At 45.7% G+C, this 25,667-nt stretch overlaps 1 protein-coding gene across 1 annotated transcript in view; it reads right to left on the bottom strand.

The window, feature by feature from the left end:
* Nucleotides 1-373: 373 nt before the first annotated feature.
* Nucleotides 374-25,667, bottom strand: part of WDR82 (WD repeat domain 82) — a 62,477-nt gene continuing 37,183 nt past the window's right edge. The window contains exons 3-9 of the mRNA XM_006270363.4: nucleotides 22,826-22,892; nucleotides 22,469-22,568; nucleotides 13,102-13,218; nucleotides 8,698-8,853; nucleotides 7,132-7,201; nucleotides 2,261-2,403; nucleotides 374-1,440 (exon numbers count right to left, since the gene is read on the bottom strand). Of these exons, the coding sequence (XP_006270425.1) occupies nucleotides 1,411-1,440; nucleotides 2,261-2,403; nucleotides 7,132-7,201; nucleotides 8,698-8,853; nucleotides 13,102-13,218; nucleotides 22,469-22,568; nucleotides 22,826-22,892 (683 nt within the window). The 3' untranslated portion in view covers nucleotides 374-1,410. The remainder of the gene's footprint in view (nucleotides 1,441-2,260; nucleotides 2,404-7,131; nucleotides 7,202-8,697; nucleotides 8,854-13,101; nucleotides 13,219-22,468; nucleotides 22,569-22,825; nucleotides 22,893-25,667) is intronic.

Below are 25,667 nucleotides of genomic sequence, written 5' to 3'. Positions count from 1 at the left end.
CTCTCTGTTCAGTGTGCCACCTTACCAATTTCTTTCATTCTGGGGGGAGTTTTCTAAGTCAATGTTCCTCTAAGTCTCAAAAGCATTTGGTAAGACCAGAGTCCACTGTGGAGCTCCATGTAAACAGTGTTTTTTGCCACGTGCTACTAAAATATGCACCTAACCAATTTTACAATACAATGTTTTAGAAAAAAAGATAAATGGAACAATGACAGCAGTTGGTTTCTTTACTCTGTGTATTGCCCAAAAGGAAGAACCACAGACATGCACCCCGTCTCATACAGGGACATTCTTGGAACAACACCGCTATGACTTACATGAGAGCTACTGTCTCTTACAACTGCTGAAAACACATACAGTCTGAAATGCTTGATAGAATAAACACTTCTGTGGAAAGTTTATTAATAAAAGGGATGCAGGACTGGGTCCTTGTTTGGGGGAGAATTTAATGGAGTTTATTTACAGAACTGGAGGAGAAAACTGCAAAGGTTCAACAAGAAAGGTTAAAGAGCCTGGACTCAATCCACAACACCGGCCCACATCATACTCTAATATCTATAAGTAAAAAAATATGACACCCCCCCCCCCGCCCCCCAATATTTACAAATAAGATCAACCAGCATGATACAGGAAGATGATGCAAGAGAAAACTACTGTTTCATCATCTTCCTGGTGACAGCTTTCTTTATTGCTTGGGACACTCTTCAATACTCTGAGAGCCCTGGATTATGAACAAGGCAGAAAGGAAGCTTCAGGCTCTCTCTGCCAGTGGGCAAAACCTTTATGGTTTGCCAGACACTAGAGCACCATAACATGGTGATGGGTGCAGTGATGCATACACGCAGACATGCACTTCTACTGGACAAGTGTTTGATAACAAAAAGCACTCTGCATTAACGTTTGAGTTTAAAAAACTGAGAGTCTGTTTGCGTTTGGCACAAAAGTTTTGGGCGATACTGTAGAGATTTCACATATTATAAAACATGCAGTGCAAGATGGTAATGGACGTCCCACCCCAGAACATCAATAACCTTGTGTGTTTACAGGAAAAAAAGAGAACACACTATTATGCCTTAAAGACTGCAGCAAACCTTTCACAAATTAGATTCCATTGTTCCACTCTCACTTGCTCAAAAGTAACGCTGTGTCAGTTACAGGTTCAACTTAAACCTGCTGAGCAATAGTTGGAAAGCAGGGACATAAGGTGTTTCACACAGCTTCTGAATATGGTATAATCAGACTGCAGAAGGTCAAAATGGAGGGGGTCCTTGTGAAGCAATGCAGCAATTGAAAAGTTTCAAGACAAACACGAAAAGTCCAGGAGAACAAGGCAATTCCAATACTATCTCTTCAAGAATATGAGGCAATTTACAGTATGAAAATCACACAATGGCGGTTCTCATTTCAGAATTAGTCATCTATGGTTGGCAACCAAAATGCCTGAAAAAAAGAGAAGACATGCAAACATGAAGGAAGAATTCCTTATGCAGCTGAAATCTGGAATTTATCCCACCTACTTCAGGGAGCACTGACTGTTAAAAATGACCAAGGAGGCTGGTAAGGACAGCTAGCAATAGAGTATGAGAATCCTTGCCTGGACTGGCTTTGTTTGGGATGTGCAACACTAACTTTGCCTACTCGCTCCTATTTTAATACAGTAAAAAGCAGCTGGTTGAGTCTACTTATATCACTATCTTCACTTCTCTACATTTTCCAGTAAGGTTTTAACAGTGGCCTTGAACAGGACTGTAAATCTTCTAGTGTTTGTACTGGAGTTTCACATCAGCCATATGAGACCAGACTAAAATAGCACAGTTGCCTGCATGCGTGCAAATTAACTCCTCCTTCTCAGTGGATCAGTACATATTCTATTCCCTTCCGTCCCCAGCATCTCTCTTATAAGCAATCTGCCAAATTGTATGAGCCTTAGGAAGGGCAATACAGAGGTTTATCCAGCTCTTCCTCAGCCTAAGGAAGCATCTAAGCAAAGGATGAGTCCCTAGGAAGAAATCCAGTCGTCCCCTCATTTTTTCCCTTTCCTCCTCCAACATTACCTCTGGACCAGGGACTGTGAAAAGGGAAGTATTTGCCGAGTTTACCAGCTCTCTGCCTTCTGTATATTTCCCAACAATGGACCTGTGATTGATTTTTAAGCCCTTTGAACTGAACTCTTCAAAGAGAATAGAACGGGAAAGAGAAACTACCCCAATACTGATCATGGCCCACTGATTTATGGGGAAAAAAGCATGCATTTTCTTACCATATTGGAACATGCACTGGCAAAGGTCATGAATTTAGGATTGAATTGCAGACAGGTTATAGGACCTGTGTGTTTACCATCCAATACAGCCACCTTCATCCCACTCTCCCCATTCCAGACATGGATCTTTCCATCCTCAGAACCTACAGGTTGAAGATGACAAACACATATATGAAATACCAACTAGGAACAGAGCAGATCAGTAGTAGACTGCAATTTAGACATCTAAGAGGACCTACACAAGAAGCATTCAAACTGTTAGATTTTTTTAAAACACTATGGTCATTCTATTGAGGCATTGCATATTAATGAGGTTCAGACTCAAGAGTCTGAAATGAGAATTTGTTGCCTCTTCATGTAGGGACAAACTATCAGTAGAGAGTATATCCATTCAATCAGAATAATTCTACATATACTTAAATCTCACATGAACTAAATTAAAAAGCCCTCTCAACCAGGAGAGGATAGTTCATGTTATGTAGGCCAAATAAGGAAATTGTGTTCGTAACTCACATTGATGGCTCATACACCAAGATCAGAGAATAAAAACCATTTTAGAAGTGCAACTTAGTAACAGAAAAAAAAAAAAAAATCAAATGGCATCTGAAGAACTAGCTCATTATAATTTGGGAGTCTGAAGGCAATGCTGGCCTGGTTTTCAGCAGACTGCACATTTAACTATGAATCTCCTTTGTAGACAAGATACTGTATTTGTCTGCTTGACAGACCATGGTACTCTTGTAAGTTTTTCTTAATTACGCTTTTATGACAAGGCGGTTCAACTGACAGCCTGTGGGTCACATACAGCCTGCAAAGGATTAAGTTGCGGTGCAGACCCTTGACACCGACTCATACACCCCTCCATTGCTTCTGTTATGACAGCAGATGGAGTCTCCAGGCTGTACTTCCCTCCTCTGACTTTCACTATGGGGCAAGGCACAGCATACAGCCTGGAGAGGTAAGGATGCTTAGTGTAACAGTGGGGTGCGGGGAGCACCTAGGCAGGTGTGCAGTGCAGCTGGGGGAGGGAGGAGGGGCCACAGAGATGCTGTACCAGCAGTGTGGGGGGGACAGGACTGAGCAGTAATGGCAGGGGGGAAGGGTGCATTTTTGCAGCCCATGGCTTAGACTGGCGAGTCCCACAAGCGCATGGTGCAGCAGAGGCCGGGGGGGGGCGTGCATAGCATGCAGGTGCATGATGCAGCAGTGTTGGGGAGAGAGAGGGAGCACAGGTGCACAGTGCAGTACTGGGGGTGGGGTTGCATTGGCATGGTGTGTGGCCATGGGGCTCAAAGCTCATAACAGCCACTGCTGGTGCGGCCCACAGGGCATTCAGCCACAACCTCTCAGAAGCTGAACAGCCCTGCTGTTATAAAATATTTTTATGATAGTAGAGGATGCCTCAGTTTCCCTTAGTTGACTGTATGCCATTATATACCAAGGAAGAATAAGTTAATTTTGACCTGGATAAGACCTAGAAGAAAAGGTAGGTTTCTGCAAGCAACTGTCTCGGTTACTACAGAATAAGCCATTAAGGATATAGGGGACCAGTAAAGGCTTAACAAAACACCACTGAATTTAGACTTTACAACCTGAATATCCCCTGCTGTCCCAGGGAAGCCATCAAAGCACCACACCCACATTCCCTTTAGAACTTGCTGACAAACAGACTCCCAGGGTGTGAACAGACACAACAACTGACTCATTCTAAAAATGTCACTGATTAGGAACTGGTTCAAAACTGTTCCTGGACAAAGGTGTCCAAACATACAATGCCAAGGGTTCCAAGGAGGACTGTCACCTTTTAGGGACTGCACTGCTGCCGAAATGCCACCGGGGGGTGGTAGAGTACCCAGACCATTATGCTTTCCAGGGGTCAGTGCCCAGTTTCTGCTAGAAGGGAAGGAAGACCCGAATTGGCTGGACACCAAGAAAGAGGAAGACCTCATTGCCCACAATTGCAATTTTCTGCTCCCCCTTCTCAAAAACACTGGATTAAAAAAGACTGAGTTTAATAAGAACACTGTTACACTCTACCAAAAATTGTTGTGGTTACCTGGGGGTGCACAGATGTGCATCTGTGAGAAGGAAACAGCCTGGACCCCATCCCTACTCTGGAGTCCCAGGCTCATTTGGGGCAGGATTGTGGTGGAGGGTGAGAAGTTTCAGGTGCTGAGGGGGTGCCTGGAAGGACTGCCAAGACACTAGGCACGGAATGTTTGGTGTCCCCACCTAACATGGAACGGATTCACAGACGATCGGCTCAAAACAGCACTTTGTTTTTCCAGTATGCTTTTGAAACATCCCAGAAAGTTTAAACCACTCTTACATGGTGCACACATTGAAATTCTTGGGGTTTAAAGTGTTTCTAGAATGTGTTACATCTGTTTAAGTGTTACATCTGTCCACACCCCCAGATGCACATGGGAAGGCACAAGAGTCAGGACTGAAAATCTCAAGCAAAGACAGCATAGCCTGGCTGACTTAAACTTGCTTAAGGTTTTGGTCTCCTGCTGGGGCAGGGAATTTCAAGGCAGGGTCCACCACCAGGCTGGAGTATGAAGCCCTACTGGGGATGCGTTTCAGTGGCAGCAAGGGAAGCAACAACTACATTAATTCCTGTGGCTTCCTGAGCTGACACTGTGGCTCAAGACTCTACAGCGGTTAACACTGCCACCACTCCTCTTGCTACTAAAGGTGCATCCAGATCTGACCAGGTAGGGGAGCAAAGAATTTTGACACCTCTGGTCTAGAAATTCCAACAGACTCTCTGCAGGCTATATTGCAGTTTACCATTAAATGTTGTCTTGTTTAAGCAACAAAAGGGTGTTTTAGCAGCATCTTTTACAGGACCAACTGTATAGTTCTGAGAGATGCTAGACAAGCTTTTGGGCACAAAGTGCCCATCCTCAGGTCTAGCCCTATTGCAGCATTGTTTAACTAAGACTGTCTACTTTGTTGCATATGACTTCAAAACCACAAAAATTAAAGTCTCTCTGTAAAAGCTGAGCCAGTGGTAGCTTACTGGGACAGGAGAGGGGGTGGAGAAGGACACAGCTTGAAGATAGCCAGAGGATAATGGAGTACAATGGTAAGATCTCAGTCTGAGGAACTGGAAACTCCCCCTCTAGAACCTAGAACTAGGACTACCTGAAAATGTATTCAAGAAAGACTAATACCCAAGCAAGAGCCCCTCTGAAAATATGTAACAGGCTACGCATTTCCAATTTACTCACTGAGCAAGATAAACCTCTCACTAATTATGTACAGAATGAAAACAAAAATGTATATATGTACATCTGTATATAGTTTACTAAATTATCTGGTACCAGAAATGCCATTTAGGAATTGAAAAATAAGTTACAGTAAATGCAAGTGGTAAAGTTTGTTAAAAAAAATTCAGTTCTTCATATCATTAGCATATTTTTATAGTGCAAGTCCACTTGAGACTCTTAATCCCGACTCTTATGCCCTCCCACGTGCATCTGGGGGTGTGGACAGATGTAACACTTAAACAGATGTAACACATTCTAGAAACACTTTAAACCCCAAGAATTGAACTTTATTAAATTGACTTATCTAAATTTAGCCACCTTTAAATAAAATTCTGGTCTTTTAAATAGTTCTTACAAAATAAGGGGCTGTTCTGGTTCTGTGTTATCTGTATACGCCTTTGCAATGAAGAAGAAACTGGAATTCACATTACCTCACAATGTAAAACAGAAAAACATTCATTTTTGGAAAACGTTTCAAAACAGAACGATCGTCATTGGGACAAAACTGAATGAAAAAAACAAACCCGCCCAACGGGAAGAGAATTAAGTAGGCTATTAACGTAATTAGAAAAATAGATGGGGAAGTCCGCAGAGTTGTATATCCTCTAGAGAAGTGGTTTTCAATATCCACAAACAATGCCTAAGGAGTCCACGAAAGATAACTATGATCAATAAAAAGTATGTGAATACCCACACCCACAATTCAAAGGAGGTCTGCACCCCCATTCAAAATTTTTTAGGGGTCCACAAATGAAAAAAGGTTGAAAACCATGGCTCTAGTCTAGAGGATAATATGAGGGCCTGCTAGGTCACTTTAGATGTCTTATTTTTCTTTTAGAGTGCAAAACTGCCATAAGAAAGTCTGTCAGGAGAGATGGACATTGCACTTTGCATTTAACACCTTTATTTCAGGAAAACCAAGGGTTTGGGTTACTGACTGCCAGCTCATTTTATATTGGTATAATAGACCTAGGCAGATTAGAACCACACCTAAAAGAAAATTTAAAAGAAGATATTAGGGGCTGCTGACGATATGAAAAGCAGTCAAGGAGTTAACTGGTCAGGTAGAATAGTATAATGTCACGTGAAATATACAAATAATCCAGAAGTACCTCCTCCACATGCCTACCAGTAATTGAACAGCTTCGTGTAGTATAAAGAGGATCTTTAGAAAGAATGTGAACACAGAAAGGATGAAGTCACTTTGCCTACTAGGTTATATTTCAATGGGAGAAGTTATATTTCTTGAAGAATTTTGAGGGTAAGGAAGGAATTCACTGTATTGCCTATTAAATGGTTTGTTTGACCAAGTCTATTAAAAATGGTTGCCAACATCTCAGCTATAGAGAGAATGAGAGACAAACATTTGACATCTCAGAAGCAGGCTGAGACCTATCAAAATAACAGTTTTACAATAAATTACATTGACATGGCAGAATTTTGAGCACCTTAGAACTCCCAACAAAGTGAAAACATTTTATCAGCCCTAAATAACCTGCCATTAAACAATTTGGAGAAAATTTCAATCCCCAGTTTCAAGGCACTGAAATTACTTTGTAATAAAAATGACAGGTCAATGGCATAAGAATATCTTACCAATCATGATGAACTGGGAGTCTGGTGTAAATGATGCCTCCAGTGTGACAGCCTTACTGTTGTTATACCCCTACAATACAAATTAGTTAAATGCCTGTAAAACTGTAGTAAAAGACCTGTGAAACCTTTCCTCCAACTGAGGAACAGCCCCTCCCCCTCCCCCTCCCCCCCCATGGTAGGGCAGAGTGCAGGGAAACAGGCTGTCTGTGAGCACCTGGCAGCTGCTGAAAAGCAGCAGCCACAGCCTCTCCCCTTTCCCCCCTGCCCTGCGAGGATGGCACCATCGCTGGGAATTCACAATGCCCCTTGAACAGTTCCAAGGAGCCTCAGGATTGTTAAAAGGGACAGAAGGAATTTGTACTGTTACTTGAGCACACCTGAGATTCTCCAGGGCTGATCAAAGAATAGCAGGAAGCCAAACTACCCTTTGAATTGCATCAGATTTCCCCAGTACTGTTTAGAGGTCAGCAGGAAATGTAGCTACCCTTTGAACAGTCCCAAAGGAAACCAAGACTGTGAAGCGGTCACAGTGAAAAGGCCCCTTTAGGGCTCCCTGGCAGTTTGCCACTGCCACCACTCCCCACAATGAAGGAGGGAAAGGAAAGGACTGTGGGAGACTGGGGATCCTAAAGCCCCCCGTCTTGCTGTGTGTCATTAAACAGGCATGCAACCAAACAGTTGGGCTAGAAAACAGTGAAGCTGCTGTCTGAAACAGCTAACAGTTTATGGTGGAAACATCAGGTTTTTTCCTGCAACAAGCTGCTTGAACACCTGTAATGTTTGCTTTTTGTGCCAGGAAAACATTCTCCCCACAAAAAGAAATGTAAATGCCTTCCCATGGCTAGTATCACTCAGATAGCCCTGTAAAAAACCTTCCAAATGCCTCAGAGGTGGGGATTAAGGATGGACAATTATTAATCCATGCTATCCAATGAGACTGGTTCTCCCTTATTATAGGCATTTGAAATCTATATAAATGAAGTTAAAAATATTACAAGTAATATCTAAAAAAGAAGAGGAACAAAACTTTGAAACATCAAACTACAGTAAAAGCTCTGTTATCTGGCATCCCCTGGGAATGGGGGATGCTGGTTAATCAAATATTCCGGTTAATCAAATGTGCACCGTCTGGTGCATTCGGCATCAGTGCGCCGGGGGACAGGGCCCTGGGCTGAAAAAGTGGCAAAGAAAAACTCAGCTCGTGGCAGTGATACAGGAAGTCCCCCGGAAGTGGTTCTTCCAGTTTCGCTTTTGCTATGTTGCTCGGATACCGGTTAATAGAGTTCTCTGGCTCATAAAGTGCCAGTTAACACAGCTTTTACTGTATGATTAAGAAAAATCAGAGGGTCAGCTAGCAGCAATTTTATAGCAGCAGCAGTTCTCTCCTGAATTGGTGCATCATGACATCCACAGAGCAGAAGCTACCCTTAATTATTGCAAGCAAAGGAAGCACTGAAACCTCTGAACCCAATTTTGTACTCTTTCAAGCTAATAAATACAGTATGGTACCATCCCAAAGGACCCAACAAAAAAGTTCTGAGCAGGTAACGAACAAAGCATGCTCACCCCAAATGTATGCAGTACAGCTCCTTTGAAGGCATCAATCAGTCGAATGAATCCACCATTGGTTGATATGAGGATAAGTTTGCCATCATTACTGAACTTCAAACCTGTCCACTCACAGGTTCGATCATATTGCATCTTAAATGTTGCAAATGGACCCTTCAAAAAATGGAGTTGATTCAGACAAAGTGTACACTCCAAGCATTTACTCATAAGAGTCTACTTCAGGGGTGGGCAATTATTTCAGCTGGAGGGCCACTTAATGAGTTTAGGTGAACTGTTGAGGGCCACAATGGTAGCCCCCCAACCCTTGACAGGTGCTCCATCCCCTGGTCACCATCTTGGGACTTGTATAGTATCTCAAAAATAAAGTCTTACTCTTATATACTGTGGAGGGGAGGGTAAGTGTGTGGGATGTGGTTGGGGGGGGTGAGTATGTGTGTATGGTGGGTGGGTGCATATGGGGTTAGTGAGGGGGTGTGGCTGCATGTGGGGGGTGTGGGGTATCTTGGGGGTGTGGGTGTGTATATATGTTGGAGGGTTGTGGGGGGTGTGGGTTTGGTGGACCCCCCACACACCCCTCCCCCATGGCGCACAGCTCCTGCCTCTAGCAGTGGTGGCAGCAGCAGGCTCTCATAGTGGTGCAGCTGCCTGGCAGCACATGGCTCCCTGCAGTTCCAGGAGCTGCATGTGGTGGCATGGAGTGGAGCCAGGCCTCCCCACCTCTATCGCACAGGGCGCAGGTGCAGCTCCGGAGATTCACCCATCACAGAGGAGAAGTCCTGTGTGATGGAGTCAGCTTCCTTCCCCACTCCCTGCCGCCACATGCAGCTCACAGAACTCCGCCAGAAGTGGCAAGGAGCCCCACTCCCTGCTTCCCAGTGGAGTCCCATGAGCTGCACACGGCAGCAGGGAACAGGAAAGGCAGCTGGCTCTATTGCCTGGGGCTTTCCTCAGGTGGTACGCAAGTCCCAGGAGCTGCACGAGCCCTATGCACTAGAGGCAGACCGACCTGGCCCTGCTCTTTGCTACCACATGTAGCTCCCAGAACTGGCTAGAACTGGACACCACCTGGTGGCTGTGCCTGAGTGGGCTACAAGCACCCTGAGGGCCCACTACCTGCTGCTGCTGCCACCGCCAGTGGAACAGGCTGTGGCACTGGGGAGGGGCCCCCATACCTCACACCCCCACCCTCCCTCACACCCCACAAACCCCACACACCAACACCTTGCCCACCCAAGCACCACATTCCCGCCACCCCGCTGGGCACAGGCCCTGGGCTCCACACTCCCGCCAGCCCCAGCCCCACATTCTGCATTCCCGCCCAGCTGCAGCTTCCCTACCTGGTGCCCAGGGCGAGCACTGCAGCAGGGACACGAGGAGGAGCCGCTGGAGGCTGGGGAAGCTGAGCTGGTCCCCTGGCAGCTGCAGCAGTGGCAGCAGTGGCCCAGCCCAGAAGCTGTGCATGTCAGCCAGGGCCAGGACCCTCCCACGCAGGAGGGTGGGAGTGAAGCGGGCTGGGTGGGGTTCAATTAATTGGTGGGCACCTGCGAGCTGGATGAAAAAAAATAGCCTGGCAGGCTGGATCCTGCTCGCAGGCTGTATTTTGCCCTCTGCGGTCTACTTTTACTCTTGCCATAGGAAAACATTTCAAGTACTTAATGGAATTGGATCAAACTGGTATCAAATAATCTGGCACTGGCTAGCAAAGGATTGAAGAGTATAGCAGCATACAGTGATGCACCAGTGTCCTGAGGTACCAGAACTCTGGTTCCCAAGGCAAGCAAGCTACAAGAGAATGCTAGGGAAACTTGTGGCTTCAAAAATACACAGAAAATAGAATCACGTAATCATAGTAAAGTAGGACTTGGAAAGACCTCCAATGGTCTAGTCCAACCCCATACTCAACACAGGGTCACCTATATGCAAACCATCCCATGTAAGTCCTTGGGAAATCTGTTTCTAAAACTACACAATCAATCCTACTGCACAACTACAAGGCATATTGCCTAAAGACACCAAAAGCACCCTGACCTGCCACAGATAAAGCAGGGGAACAAAGACTACTACTGCTACTGCCCCTCACCCCTGACCCACAGGCCCCTGGCCCTGCCAGTGCTCCTCACACTCAACACAAGGTCCTCCCTGGACCTGCTGGTGCCCTTCACTCCTCACCCACAGACCCCACCCCCAGTATGTGAGAAAGGGATTGGGCGTGTGTACACAAGCGACACATGGGGAACGGGGCATAAGCAATGAGGGGGGGAGGAGGGAGAATTTTTGTGCTCACAGCACAATGCAGGGCTGCAGTGGGGCCAGACCAGCTTTGGGCAGCAACCACCTCTGTGCAACAGTGGGTGGGACTCAGCGCAGGAGGAAGCACTAAGCCACCATGGCCGCCAGAGTGAGGCATGGCACCAGTGGCACAGTTGTGCCCCTGTGGCTGCTGGGCAGGCAGGGGGCACCTCACCTTGGCCAAGGCTGCATGGTGCTCCCTCCTGCTGGCAGTGCCATCCCGGGGGGGGGCACCAAATCAGGGTTTCTACCCCAGGCCCTGAGCTTTGGGGGTCTCTGTGGACAGTGCTGTACAGGCCCTGCTGGCTGCTGCCAACTCCGTGCTCCAGACACTCGCCCCCCCCACCCCCTGGCATGTGCTGATATGCTCCAGGCCCCACACATTCCTAGGGACAGTTCTGCCCGCTGGGCCACAGAGACAGCTGCTGCCCAGAGCTGGTCTGGCCCTGCTGCAATCCCGTGCCCAACTCCGGGCACAGAAATCTTGCGGGGGGGGGGGGGGGACGTGTTCACACCCCCCCGCTGCGGTGTCACCTTGGCCCCCTGCCACATAGCCTGTGCCTTCTCCCCCTCTCCTACTGCAACAGACTTACCTGGAGGGAGCTACAGGAGCTGCTCTCCACTGTCGTGTCTGGCTGCCACCATGGCACCACTATGTCCCACTCTCCCCAGCCCTCCCCCGAAGAAGCCCCTTGCAGGCTGAAACACTGCCAGCCTACAAGGGGAAAACCTACAGTTTCCTGCATTTTTCCCCATTAAAGGAAAAAAATCCGCATTTTTCTGCAGCAAATTCAAATTTGCTGATGATACCAAAATTTGGGGTGAGGTGGGCACGCTTGTAGGGAGGGAAAGACTGCAGAAAGACCTGGATAGGTTGCAAGGGTGGGCTAACAAAAACAGGATGCGTTTCAATACGGACAAGTGCAGGGTGCTGCACTTGGGCAGTAGTAACCAGCAGCACACTTGTAAGATGGGAAGCTCCCTTTTTGAGAGCATGGAGGCAGAAAGGGCCATCTTGGAGTCAATGATGACTCCAAGACAAACATGGGCCGACAATGCGAGGTCACTGTCAGCAAGGCTAACCGGACCCTTTCGTGCATCCACAGGTGCATCTCAAGTAGGGCCAAGGAGGTGATCCTCCCCTCTACGTGACACTGGTCAGGCCACAGCTGGAGTACTGTGTCCAGTTCTGGGCACCCCACTTCAAGAAGGATGTGGACAACACTGAGAGGGTCCAGAGGAGGACCACTCGCATGATCCGGGGACAGCAGGGCAGACCATACAATGAGAGGCTACAGGACCTGAACCTGTTCAGCCTTCACAAGAGAAGGCTGAGGGGGGACCTTGTGACCATCTATAAACTCACTAGGGGGGACCAGAAGGGTTTGGGGGAGAACTTGTTTCCCCTAGCGCCCCCCAGGATAACAAGGAATAACGGCCACAAGTTGTTGGAGAGTAGGTTTAGATTAGACATCCGTAAGAACTACTTCACAGTCAGGGCAGCTAGGATCTGGAACCAACTTGCAAGGGAAGTGGTGCTGGCTCCTACCCTGGGGGTCTTTAAAAAGCGGCTCGATGCCTACCTGGCTGGGGTCATTTGAGCCCAGTTTTCCTCCTGCCCAGGCAGGGGGTCAAACTTGAAGATCTATAAGGTCCCTTCCGACCCTACTTCTATGATTCTATGAAATGGAAAGCCCAGATCCCTGCTCATGAGGCACTAACCCTAGATCTGGCTAATTAATTTACTCACTGGGATTTTTTAAAAATCACTTCTGCCTTTCATTATTGTTGGCTATGGGGTGATATGTGGGACAAATACATTTTGTAAGTGGTTCATCTGCAGTTCAATAAATCTTTATCTCCAAGTTAATCAAAATGAACTGAAGATCTACGTGTCAAAAATGCAATTTAAGCATCTGGTAGCAGCACTGATCTCAGCTACCTAATGCATATATGTCTCTTACACAAATTCTCTTCGTACGGCATGATTTTCTCCATGATACTGGTTGCAGCATAGCCTATCATTTTTTCTAAGGAAAGCCAGACTCCCCCCAAAGTCAGAGTACAGATACTAGTAAAAAGTGTCAGAAACATATCCAGTGTGATGCTTACCTTGTCAAAAGAACGAAGATCATAAAGCTTTACCATTTCAGAATTGACTCCCGCAGCAAAAATCAACCCTTCTGGATCAAAGGAGCACACAGGCTTCCCCTGAAGATGCATTAAACCCTAGAAAATTGAAAGGAATCCTAAGTTATTGCACATATGCCTGTTTTCCTGATTCCACTTTTAACAGCTTCCTCTATACTCATAGGTTCAGCAGGGCAGTGAACAGGCTAAACAACTGGATTTCAAATGTCAGTTTGATGATACTTTCAAATGCAGCTTCCCAGATTCAAGTGTCATTGCACATTCTCCCCTCCCCCATTCTATATGTGGAGTTTCAAAGAGATTGGACAAATGACAAACAAGAGGGGCTAACAGACATATAAAAGCATAAAAAGGACCAAGTTAGGTTCTAAATTTACTCCTAGTAGCATGTAATTATCTAAGGCATTTTGAATTAGCAAGGTTTAGAGACAAAAAAAGTAAGATTTTAAGTGGATTCAAGTAAAATAATCCTTTTGCTTCTAGAAAGAAAGAAATGACCTGGTCTAAGTTACTGATGATGAAATGCAGGAATGCATACAGATAGATACCTCTGGGAGAGAAACTTTTATCATGAGAACAAATGACACCAACAAGGAGTGCAGCACAGACTATATGTTAAAAGAAAAAGACACCTTGTATAGGTAACAGTTATCACTACCAAGAGCTACAAAAAACATTTCTGGTGGACACAATGTTAACATATGGCTTGTGGTTCAGCTCTAATTCCCTCCTCCTCCCCCCACAACCCAGAACATTTCATATGGAGTCAACCAGAACTATTTGTTTTTGGAGCCATTTAATTCTTGTTTTTTAATTTTTAAACCGAGGTCAGTTTAAAAAAATTGAAAGAGTCAAGTAAAACAAAAATGTTTAAACAATTTTGACAATTTTCTGCACTCTCATTTTCTGCAGAAACTACTTGCCAAATTAGACCAATTACATTAATAATTTCATGCCCCCCTAAGCTCCTTGTTTAGGAAATTTACTATATATTTAAAAAATGCCCTACTCTAATTGTTATAACATTTCTCAAAGTGATAGAGCTAGGTAGGCTTTATCCACAAACCCCAGACAGAGACAGCGAATCCTATATAAGAAGTATTCTATACCGGGGTCAGCAACCCCTGGTATGCATGCCAGAGCGCACCACAGGTGGCCTGAGCTCTGGGCAGGTGCCACCAGCCATGGAGTCTGAGGGGCTTGCAGCAGGCAGAGGGAAGACTGCAAGCAGCCTGGGTCCATGGCTGGCAGCAGCTGCTCAGAGACTGGGCTGGCTGTGACAGGCAGCCAGGAGGCTGCAACAGGTGCACCAGGGTCTGGATCCATGGCCTGGCTCCATACGCACCTCAGGGTGCTCAGCAGGGAAGGGGCCAGGGCAGCGCATTCCTGGCCCTTCCGCCACCAACCCCGGGCCCTACCCCATCACCTACCCAGAGGCACACATGCATCCACCACCAGCAATGAACATCAGGCCCTTCATGCCTCCCCTGCCATCTGCCCTGGCACACCAAGTCAAGGCATGGGTTGAGTTTGGGTGTTTTTGTCCCTCCAGCCAGAAATGTTGCCAACCCCTATCTATACACTCTGAATGCCACCTTATGGTAGAACTGAAAAAGTACAACCAATACTTTGTGAAGCAAATAAGTGGTGCAAACAAGGATATGAACACACGTAACACTTAAGGTGTGGACAGACATAATGCTTAGAACCTTCTAAATGCACTTTAAGCCCCAGGAGTCTAGCTGTACAGACCACTTTAAACTTCCTGTAATATTTCAAAAGCACACATTTCACAATGAAGTACTAATTTTGGACCAGATCTCCTCCAGTTGAATGTTAACACAGAGCATTCCACACCTAGTGTTTGCTCCAACCTCCAGGCATCCCAAAATGCACCGCTTCTCACCGTCCACCCCCAAATCCAAGCAGAGCAATGGGGCTACTCTGAGACATGGTCAGGACTACTGCCCAAAGATCTATTGCCTACAGAAACCACAGTCAGGAGGGGGTTGTGAAGCAGAAAGCCTGTCACATTCACATCCTGCAAGGGTACCTGGGCAGGAGTCCCAGGGTTATTTGGGGTAGGACAGGTAGCCAGGTTCTGGGGAGAACTTTGTGGCACCCTTGATTGTTGTGTGTACAGGTCATCTGTGCTTGTAACAATAAACAACTGTCAACTGCTGGGTGGTGGTAGGAAAGAGCCATTGCCCAGTGGCTACTTAACAGAACAGAAAGACGGTCTATTCCATCTTTACTGTGATTTCATCTATTAACTGGATTAAATGTATTGCAAAATTGGAGCCAGCCCTGCCCTGAACACACATCTTTATAAAATTGCTGGCAATGGAGGGTACCCGAGCAGCTTTCTAGGGAAAGTCCTTTTAAAGTTATCCAGGTGAGATGGATACTGTGGGAAGTCCCAAAACACTAATCACTAACATTCTCCTGCCGCCTCCCCCTATTGTTTGCACTTTCACAATTGTTCCTGGACAGAAGTATTCTCACACAAACTGCTTGGGGTTTTAAGCAGAACAGTCACCTTTTTAGGGATTGCCAAAACAACCAGCACCTGGAATGACTAAACATTCCAGGTTTATTCTAGTTCCACGCTCTCCATACACACACAAACCCCAGTCACCCTGTCTGGGTATCACTACAGAGTTCAGTAGTGCTCAAGCAAGTACAGGTATGAGCTGTATAGATTAGTCATGCAGGGAAACTGAGGCATGGGATGTGGGTTGGGCAGAAAGCAGCAGTAGCAGTCCAGAAGCAGGGAGCAAGAAAAACCTGATAACCCCTCTAACTCCACCCAGATTGAGCCTGGGATCCCACTACTCATAGCAGGGAGGCAAAACTGACAAGGTGGCTTTTCAGGGCAGGGGTTGGAAAAGCCAGGGAGTTCTTGGAAAGGCCTCAATAAACCCAGCAGCCTGGGAACTGTAGGAAGAGGGCCACACAGCCCAACATCCCTTCCACTCCAACCTTCTTGCCCCAATCCAGGTCTTCCTCCCACTGTAGAGGAATCCAGGGGAAATGCCAGGCACTGACCCTTGGAACACATGGTGGTCTTGATACTCTAATCCCCCCTGGTGGTGTTTTGGCAATCCCTAAAAAGGTGACTGCTCTGCTTAAAACCCCAAGCAGTTTGTGTGTGGACACTTCTGTCCAGGAACAATTGTGAATGGATTTCTAAATCACTAACATTCTTGGAATGCTTCACATGTTATGTCTGTCCACACCCCTAAACCAGTTTAAGCATGTTTTAAACCTAAAGCAGACAGATATACAGGCCTGTTAAACCAATTTAGAGACATCTGGAATTGTTCAAAAAATGTACCTGAAAAAGTTGAGCGCTATTTTGAACTGGTTCAATGTGAACCAGATCAGTGTTATGTGTGGATACCAAACATTCCATGACACTAGTTTGGTCAACTCTCCAGACGTCCCACACTGCACTGTTCCTTACAATCACCCTCAAACTGCTGTAACTGGCCTATCTTGTATAGGGCTAGAACTCTACTATCCTTCCACCCTTTCCTCCCCCTATTGTTTGCACTTTCATCAATGCACTCCCTTGCCCTGCTTGTTCAGTAAAGACTAGCTTTCTAACAACCAGCTGCGTTCTCACTCCCTACTTGACTGCACTTCTGCATCATGTCCTCTCAGGCTCTGGGACTGCAAAAGTGTGGATCCAGGCTCTTCCCTTCTCCCCCCATCCTCCAGCCCCAAGTGAAGCAAGCACAATGGTCAATTGCAGGCTCCTGAAGTTTACTGAACTCATGTTTAAGAGGGGAAAACGGAGAAGTGAAAAACCTTCCATTTAAAGGTCACCTACATCCTGGGACTCCCCAAGCACTGATGCAAGCACTCCCTTTCCCCTTCCCCCACTATGAGGCCTGCTGGGCTGGAAGCTCACTCCCATACTCTAGTATCTGAGCCGCAGCACTTCACACAACTGTAAACCACTTCCCAATCAGTGACATTTTGGAATGGTTCAATTGCTACAAGCGTCTGGACCCTAAATGGCAAACGGCTCCTACTAACACGCATACTATCAAACCAAACCAAAACAAAAAAATTTTAATTTTAAAGAGTACTGCAATAGAAGTGTCACCCTGAAGTAAGCAGATGACACTTAAGTTGTGGGCACTGACAATCAGATATCCAGATTTCCCGTTTCCCACGGAAAAACAGAGAAAACCATGGATTTCCCTATTTTATCAGAGAGAAAAAAAATGGATGTCATCTTTTAGCAGATTTCCAACTTTTGCAAAGGGCTCTGCAGGCTGGCAGAGTTCCAGCAGAGCTCCAGCCTGCTCGAGCTAATTGCAAAAAGGGTGGGAAATCCCCAACTCTGCCTGGAGAGGGGAAAGAGCTGGGCCTGAGGCTCTTAGTCACCCAAGGCTGGGCTCAGGCTCGCTTCCTTTCCTGGAGCCTGTGAACTAAGTGGGGCTTGCAGGGGGCTGGCAAGTTGCGGGTCAAGGCTGGGGAGCACTGGCAGGGTGGGGGGGAGGGGGGCGGGAAGCTGGCTGCAGGAAGCTGGCTGGGGGCTGAGGGAGCGGGGAGGTCTTACAGAAAAAGACATGGAGTGCCTGCCCACCGGGTGGCACATGGACCACAAGTGGCACAGTATCATCCCGAGTGGGCTCTGTGCTTCCATGTGCGGTTTCCCTGAAGGACTGATAGCGCACCACTCTGGGTTCATGCAACAGTGGCCAGGTGGGCACTCCTGCGGAAAGCTGGCTGGGGGCTAAGGGAATGGGGAGGCGTTGGGGAAAGCCCCACATATAGTGTCCACCTGGCTGGCGGCGCATGGACCCAGAGTGGCGTGCTATCAGCACTTCAGGGAAACTACACATGGAGGCGCGCAGCCTGCCCAGGCAGATACCGTGCCACTTCGAGTTTATGTGCCACCGGCCGGGTGGGTACTTCATGTCCAGCTTTCCCCAACACCTCCCCGCTTCCTCAGTCCTCATCCCCCAGCCAGCTTCCCACAGGAGTGCCCACCCAGCTGGCAGTGCATGGACCCAGAGCGACACTATCAACCCTTCAGGGAAGCTGCACACAGCACACACCTGCCCTGCCCCCATCCCCTGCACAGATCTGGGGGGCGCAGGTCCCCCCTGCCCTCAGGAAGTGCACACTGCCACCAGGAGCCAGCCCCACCCCTGCCTGCAGCAGGCAGGCATTAGTGAGGGAGCCAGCTCTGTGCTCCTCCCCCTGCAGCAGCCATTGCCTTCTGTTGGGGGCAGGGAGTTGCAGACCTGGGTCCCTGGCCCCATAGCCCTGGCAACTGGGGGCCCCCCTCCAGCAGGACTGGGGGGCAGAGGGGAGGTTGTGGGGGGGCCTTTAATTTTAATCATGGATTTTGGGGGTTTTATCAAAGAATTTGTGATTTTTTAAATCAGGGAAAAATCAGCATCCCTGCTGACAATATAGAAAAGACAGAATTTAGATAATCTCATGGACTAGAGAATTAAAAATGGAATTAAGTTTAACACAATGAAGACACTTAGAAATAAACAAGGACTTCAGCTTGAAGATAGAGGCGCATAGTCTAGAGACTGCTGAGGAAAAGAGGACCAGGGTATACTGGCTGATGGTAGGATGAAAATGCATTGCCACTGAAATACAGCTGTGAAAGGCTAATGCAATCTTAAAGTGCATTAAACAAGCTACAGTAAAAGCTGTGTTTTCCGGCATCTTAGGAACAGTACAGACAGGGCACCACTGCAAAGGCATTGATAAGACTCTGTTTAGAATACTATGTGCAGTTCTGGCAACGTTCAAAAAAAAAAAAAAAAAGGGGTGCCTTAAACTATTATGAGTTCAAACAAGGGCCACTAAGATGGTTAATGGAACTGAGACTTTCTTATGCAAAAGTATTAAAGGTTTGGCTTGTTTCACTTACAAAACAGAGATTACAGAATGCAATCACAGTCTACAAGTACATTTGTCATGTGACAATCAAGGAATGGGAAAACCTGAAATCATTTTAAGACTCAAGTAGGTAAATTTAGGGAAGGACAGAATGATGGGACATTCAAGGAATGTAATATAGAGTCAAATGATTGTGGTCCCCAAGTTAGGTTATTAAGATGGCTTTTATGTTGTAGAAGGAGTCTAGTGGTAATCCCATACCTACGGTTTTTTCCTGTGTATCAGCTGGGGTTGTTAAGGTTTATTTTCCTTCATGAAAGGCACCACTAAATTTAAGGTCAGGAAGGTATTTTCCCTTTGGTCAGACTGTAACTATGGCATGTGATAGTACATTTTGGGAATTGTGCCTTGTAGTGATAAAATACTCCCAAATTCCTGAAGCGTGACAAAAATGTATCAGAAGGAAGTAGGCACGGGTTTAGGTTGTAGCCGTGTTGGTCTAAGGACATAGGCAGACAAGGTTCCTTGGGTGAATTTGATATCTTTTATTAGACCAACCCAAATGGTTGGAGAATAGTTATTAAGCAAGCTTTCAGGTTCAAAAACCCTTCGTCAGGCTAAGGAAGCTGCAGCAGTTGGTGTGTGCTCTTCCTGGATGGAGTGAAAAGTAAACAAGCCAGGGGCTGGGGAGTCAGTCAGAAGGAAGTACATACTATTTTGTACTGTTTCATTATGAAGTGTTTCACATTAGGTCAGTCCCCTAGGTAACCCACAATGCAGGACCCTGCACCCTGACCCCCAGGAGGGTGCTGGGAGGAGTGACCCCCAGCATCAAGCAACCCCTCATATTGTACCCCCTGGCTGCAGAGTACCAGGGCTCCACATTTGGCTCCAGCTTTGGGCTTCACATTTTTTAAATGATGTGGAAAGGTCAGAGAGCTTCAACAGACAGGTGACAAAAATGATAAAGGGCTTGCAAAGCAAGCCATTTGAGGAGAGGTTGAGGCCTATTCAGCTTCCAGACTGTGTCTTCAACTATCTAAAGGGCTGCTATAAAAAAGGAGACCGCCTTTTCTGTGTTGCTGCAGAGAGCAATACACAAATCTATGGTTTGAAGTTGCAACGAAGTAGATTTATACTGGATACCAAGAAAATCTTCATAGCTAGAACAGTGAGGCAGTGGAATAGACTGCCTCAGGATGCTGTGGAATCTCTATCATTGGAGATGTTCAAGCAGAGGCTAGATAAACATGTCAGGAATAAACCAGGCCTTCTCAGCACTTTTGGAATGTGGCAGCAACACATCTGGCTGACAACAGCTATTGCTGCTTCCTCAGTGCTTCTCAACCAGGATCTACTGTCTCCAGGTAAAGTTCCCCTGCACACCTGCTGTGCAGCCAGACTGGGAAAGGCTGCACACTACTCTCCTCTTGTATTAAGGATCTAAATCAGCCTAAAGGAGGCAGAAGCTGGCTGATGCAGTCCTTCCCAGTTTAGCCCCCACCCCCATGCTCCCCCCAGAAACAGGAGTGCAGGTGGAGCTGTCCCATTCACCTCTTTTTTGGGAGGAGGTGTGGGAGGAGGACTAGGAAGGGCTACACAGCACCAGTCAGCTCTTGTCTGCTTCAGGCGGATCAGAGCAGTGATGCAGAAGTGTGCAAGGCAGTTTTTTACCCTGACTACTGCCACTGCCACAGCACCCTGAGGAGGTCTTGCAGCACATTGGTTGAGACTCACTGATCTAGAAGTAATTACACCTAGAATACTCTGTCTAGAGCAAGTGTACACACACACCTTCACAAGTGGCTCAGTTACAAAGGTGGTTAAAGGAGCTGGAATAAGGTTATGGAGGGGATACAGAAAGGAGAGTTCTGGCTGTCCAGTTAGACAGTGTGTTGTGTGGAGTTATGCTTGCTGAGTAGAATGGAGAGTGTTTAGTATTTTCTGGGCTTCTGGGCTTTGCCAATTGCCACATGGGGTCAGGATGGAATTTTCTTATCCCCCTTCCTATTAGTCTTCCTCAGAAGTATTGGGTTTTGGCAGCAGCCATGCAGGGGATTTTGATTAGGATGTGCCAGTGTTTCTGTTGAGACTAAATCCCAGAGGTTCCTGGCTAAAGCATCTTGCCCTTTTGAACAGAGTCAGCCCAATTGCTATATTTGGGATCAGAGTAGAATTTAAATCTTACTATCAGACCAGTAGGGACTGTAGGGGTTTTTGCCTTCCTCTGTAGCAAGGTGCATGACCCTTGTGGATTTCTGAAGTATAATTTTAACAACCAAGGAAGCTGTTGGCCCATTGTTAAATAGCCAGGGGGAATACTTAACAGAAGACGCAAAGAAGTAGCAGGTACTCAACAGTTAATTTTTTTTTGTGAAGTGAGGCAAAGTAAATTGCAGCCAGGCACCTTATAAGGATTATTTGGATAAGGAAGTAGACAAGCTCTGATTCTAACCCTTGCAGCAGCAGTACACCGACCACCACTGTCCCCTTGCTTTACTTATGGCAAGTTAGGTGTTACGCCTTGTGGTTGTGCAACAGATTTGATTGTATAGTTTTAGTAACAAGTTAGACAAGGATTTATATGGGATGGTTTGGAGAGGGATGATCCTGCATAAGGCAGTGGGAAAAACTACATGACCTCTGGAGGACCCTTCCATCACTACTTTTCTACTGTGATAATTTTGAAGTGCTTAGGGGATGGGGAAGGGGAGCAGGGGGCTGTATTATTTACTTGATCCATAAGCCATTCGCCCCCAAAAAAGCTTACAGTGGTTTACAAAAAATATAAAACATCTAGAAATGGCATAAAATATTCAAATAAGGTACAACAAAACACCCTCCCCCAATATCAAAAGCAATTCACCCCACCCTATATCCTCCCTTTCCCTTGACTCTGACCCAGGAGGGCATCTCCCTGCCAGCCCAGCCTCACTTCCCACTCTCATAAATTTATTACATAAAAGAAAGTAACCAACTCCCCCCCATCCTACCCAACAACTCTTCCTCCTGTTCCTCACACCCAAGAGAGTCTCCCTACCTCCATTATTGTTCCTCCCAAGCTACACACTTCCCTCTAGGGTGGGTTATAGCTTTTCCAAATCCCACTCCCTCTCCCCATGGAAACACATTATTCAAAATTTAAACAATAACAACAAATAATACAACAACTACAAGTCTGTCTGTGGCTGAAACTCTGTATTTTTGAAAGGTTTCAAACTCTGTTGTACTTTAAAACACTTCACGTGTTATGTCTCTGCATCACAAGAGATATTGCAATTTTGATTTTGGAATTCTAGTAAGGAGTGATATGAAGTGCAAAAATTATTTCGTAATAGAATAAGTACGAATATCATGAATCTGACCTACAATCAATTCTACAGTTTCAAACTGAAAGCACTTTTTTTGTACCCTTCATGTAGATAGACATTTAAATCTGGTATCCCACCTGACAGTTTGGAGACCGGAGATCCCAAAGCCGGATGGTCTTATCAAGTGATCCAGAAATAAAAGTATCATCCACTGGAGACATGGAGAGAGCAACCACTCTGTAACACAAGACTAGATATATCAGAGACTGCACAGATCTGCAGGAAAGTTAACGATGCAACATGTATCCTGCCATCTGCGTGCTAATCTGTAATACTTATGAACATCTCCCCCTTCACAACCCCAATGGCAAATGAAGCAGAGTGAATAAAGCTGTACATGGTTTATGCTCATTATAACCAGTTTTAGCCTCTCATTGAGACTTTAAAGCACCAAGATCTGGAGAAGTAAAGTATCCCTTCACTCAGTCTCTCACCTCTTTGTATGCCCAGGGAAATATCGGATGTATTTATTGTCATGCAGTGAGAGGTATCGGATTGTATCTGCAAGAAAATAAGACAGTAAGGAATATCACACAATAAATGTAACCCACCAGACAGCAATGACCACTATCCTACTGCAGTGAAGGAGTTTGGCATAAAGTTGCACATTAAAGCTGGGGTCAACCAAGTTAGGAACTTAGACAATACTGACTGGCACTCAAAACAAAGCTGGAATACAAAAGAAGCACAGGAACAGGGGCAACTAGTTAGGATGTTCCCCTCAGTCAGCAGATAATGTCACACAGTACAGGCAAACAGATTTATACACATTAACTCCAGAAATTGAAACAAAAATTGTTAAGAGATTTTGCTGCAGCACTTTCCATGGAATTACAGCTTTATAAAGAGTAAGAGCTAGCCTGTTAAGCACATTTTTCACTATGTGATTGGGATGTCCTATTAAATGTGACTGGGGGGGGGACGACACAAGACTGATCTAGAGCAACATAGTCATAGCAAAGATGCTAACTCTGACATCCAGCACCTGATGAGATGGGATGTTAACTTCAAAACTAGGGTGGAATATGAACACCAACATTTAATCATACACAACTCAGTTAAAGAAGCTTTAACTAAAACACTCAGTTTTATCTGAGCTCTTCTTGTCTGGTTAAAGCTGGGGTGGAAAGCAGCAGGAATAACGAGTACAGAAACTGAAGAGATGCTTTTAATGTAAAAGCAATTTAAAAGCAAGTAAGAATGCTGTTTTTAAAAAAAGGAAGTGGATGAAAGAAAATATTAGTGTTATGAGCAATGAAAGAGACTTTAATATTTTGATTCCTACAGAGCTTTTAAAATCAGAGTAACAGTACTGAACAAGACATCAATTTAGGCCCTGGACAGGCATTATATTTGTAGCACTAAATATGCTTTTGTAGTGCTACAGAAAGGGAGCACACAGTCCTTCAAGCTGTTTGTAGCATTGCAAAGATACTCGAAGTGTTATCAAATATTAGCACTTTCAAACAGGAACTTCTTGGTAGGGTTACATTTCGTAAAACTACACATAACTAACTGCACAGGTACACATAGCACTACAATTGTCTCTAGGGACCCCCTAGGGTCCTATAGTCCTCTTCTCTCCCTCCCTCCTTGCTCCAAGGAAAGGAGAACTGCTGTCTGCGTGACGGCCTGTTCCGCTGCCACAGGCCCTGATGGAATCCTGCTGCCCCTGCTGTGGGGAGCAGTGAAAAGAACTTTTTCCTGTGGTAGCAGAAGTGGCAGCTAGAAGAGTTACTTCACGTCCTGCAGGAACCATGGCAGCTCCACCAGATGTCAACAATGGCTTTCACCCCTGCAGGCTGCCTTGGCCCTAAAGCTGCTTCTGCCATGGGGGTAAGAGGGGGAGAAGAGGGACAGTCTATCACCCTCTTTCTGGAAAACACGTCTTTAAAGAGACTTCATAACTCTCCAGTCAGAGAGCTGGAATGCCTGCATGCCCCCATACCACTGTATTTTTATAGTGCTGAGGCACTGCAGCATTTTAAGTGAACACTGGCCCATACCCTAAGAAGTGTTAAGGCTGCGATGTTAATACTAAAGGTGAAAGTAGAGGCAGGGGTGCAAATTTTGTTAATTTTGTTTATAGCCCTTTACCACTAGTACCAATACATTTTAACAAATAACATTTAATGAACACCTGAAGTCTGTAAGCCATAACCCATCTCTCCCATCCTTGAAGATATCTACCTTCAATGGCAGTGCAGGGTATGAACACCAGCAGCTCAGGGTCAAATACAAACAAAACAAGAATGACCTAGACAGTAATAAAAAATTACCATGCACTGTAGGAGGCTGAGATCTATACGAATCAGGGTGAAATGGTTCAAATTCTCGCTATCAAGAAGCAGAACACGTTCCTGGTATACCAGCCTGCAAACTATCACTCCCCAGCCACTGAGGGAGGATGGATTTCAGGCAATCTTGGCTCCCCTCACTAAATCTATTACAGATAATAGTGACAGAACATCCTTAAATTTTCTGCTAGAAACTGCCATTACCTGATTTCAGAAGAATCTATGCAGAATCTCATCTTCCTCTGATAAAGAGAAAGTAACGGTGAAGCATGAATACATGATTCTTTCAGCTGACAGTGCTCTGTCCCAGGCAAGGCAGTGGCCTGTACAGTTAATCTCCTGTACCGGGTGGTATCATAGACCCTCAAACTGTACAAACTACTACCTCAGCTTGGAATCAGGCAAGAGGAACCAGGTTCAAGGCTCTTGAGGAAGAACTCTTCAGAAAGAACTTCATCAGCAGAAACTCAGAGGCACGTAAGTACTTGGGCACAAACATCAGCATTCTTACAGTACAGGAATGACTTGATTACACCTTTTTTCTTTCTTTAACTGCAGCATGGGTTAAACATCCTGCACTCTTTCCCACGATTTTCATTATTAAGAATCATGAAGTATATATAAAGCACTAGAGGGAAATAATAAGGCATTGCCAGTGTTTTATGTCAGTCTACAATCTTCAAATACTTGCAGTACAAATACCAATAATAAATCACTTCCAATCTACTTCTAACACGAGTGTCTACTTTAAAAACTTCTTAGAACAAAAGAAGAGCAAATCCAGAATAGTAAACTTCAAACCACTACTATACAAACACAATCTTAAAACTGATTTAAAAAAAAACAAACAAACAAAGAAATAATATTGTACAAGGTCAGAGCCTCTTTTAGTGAGAAATATTATAATATATATGGAAATGTATTATAGTATACAAAATTAAGACTGTCACTAAAAATCAACATGAATGGTTTCTGAAAC

Source organism: Alligator mississippiensis, chromosome 12 (genome assembly GCF_030867095.1).
Source record: "Alligator mississippiensis isolate rAllMis1 chromosome 12, rAllMis1, whole genome shotgun sequence".
In the NCBI taxonomy this organism is placed as follows: Eukaryota; Metazoa; Chordata; order Crocodylia; family Alligatoridae; genus Alligator; species Alligator mississippiensis.
The sequence above is the reverse complement of the archived record's forward strand: the minus strand, read 5'-3'. Positions and strand labels throughout refer to the sequence as shown.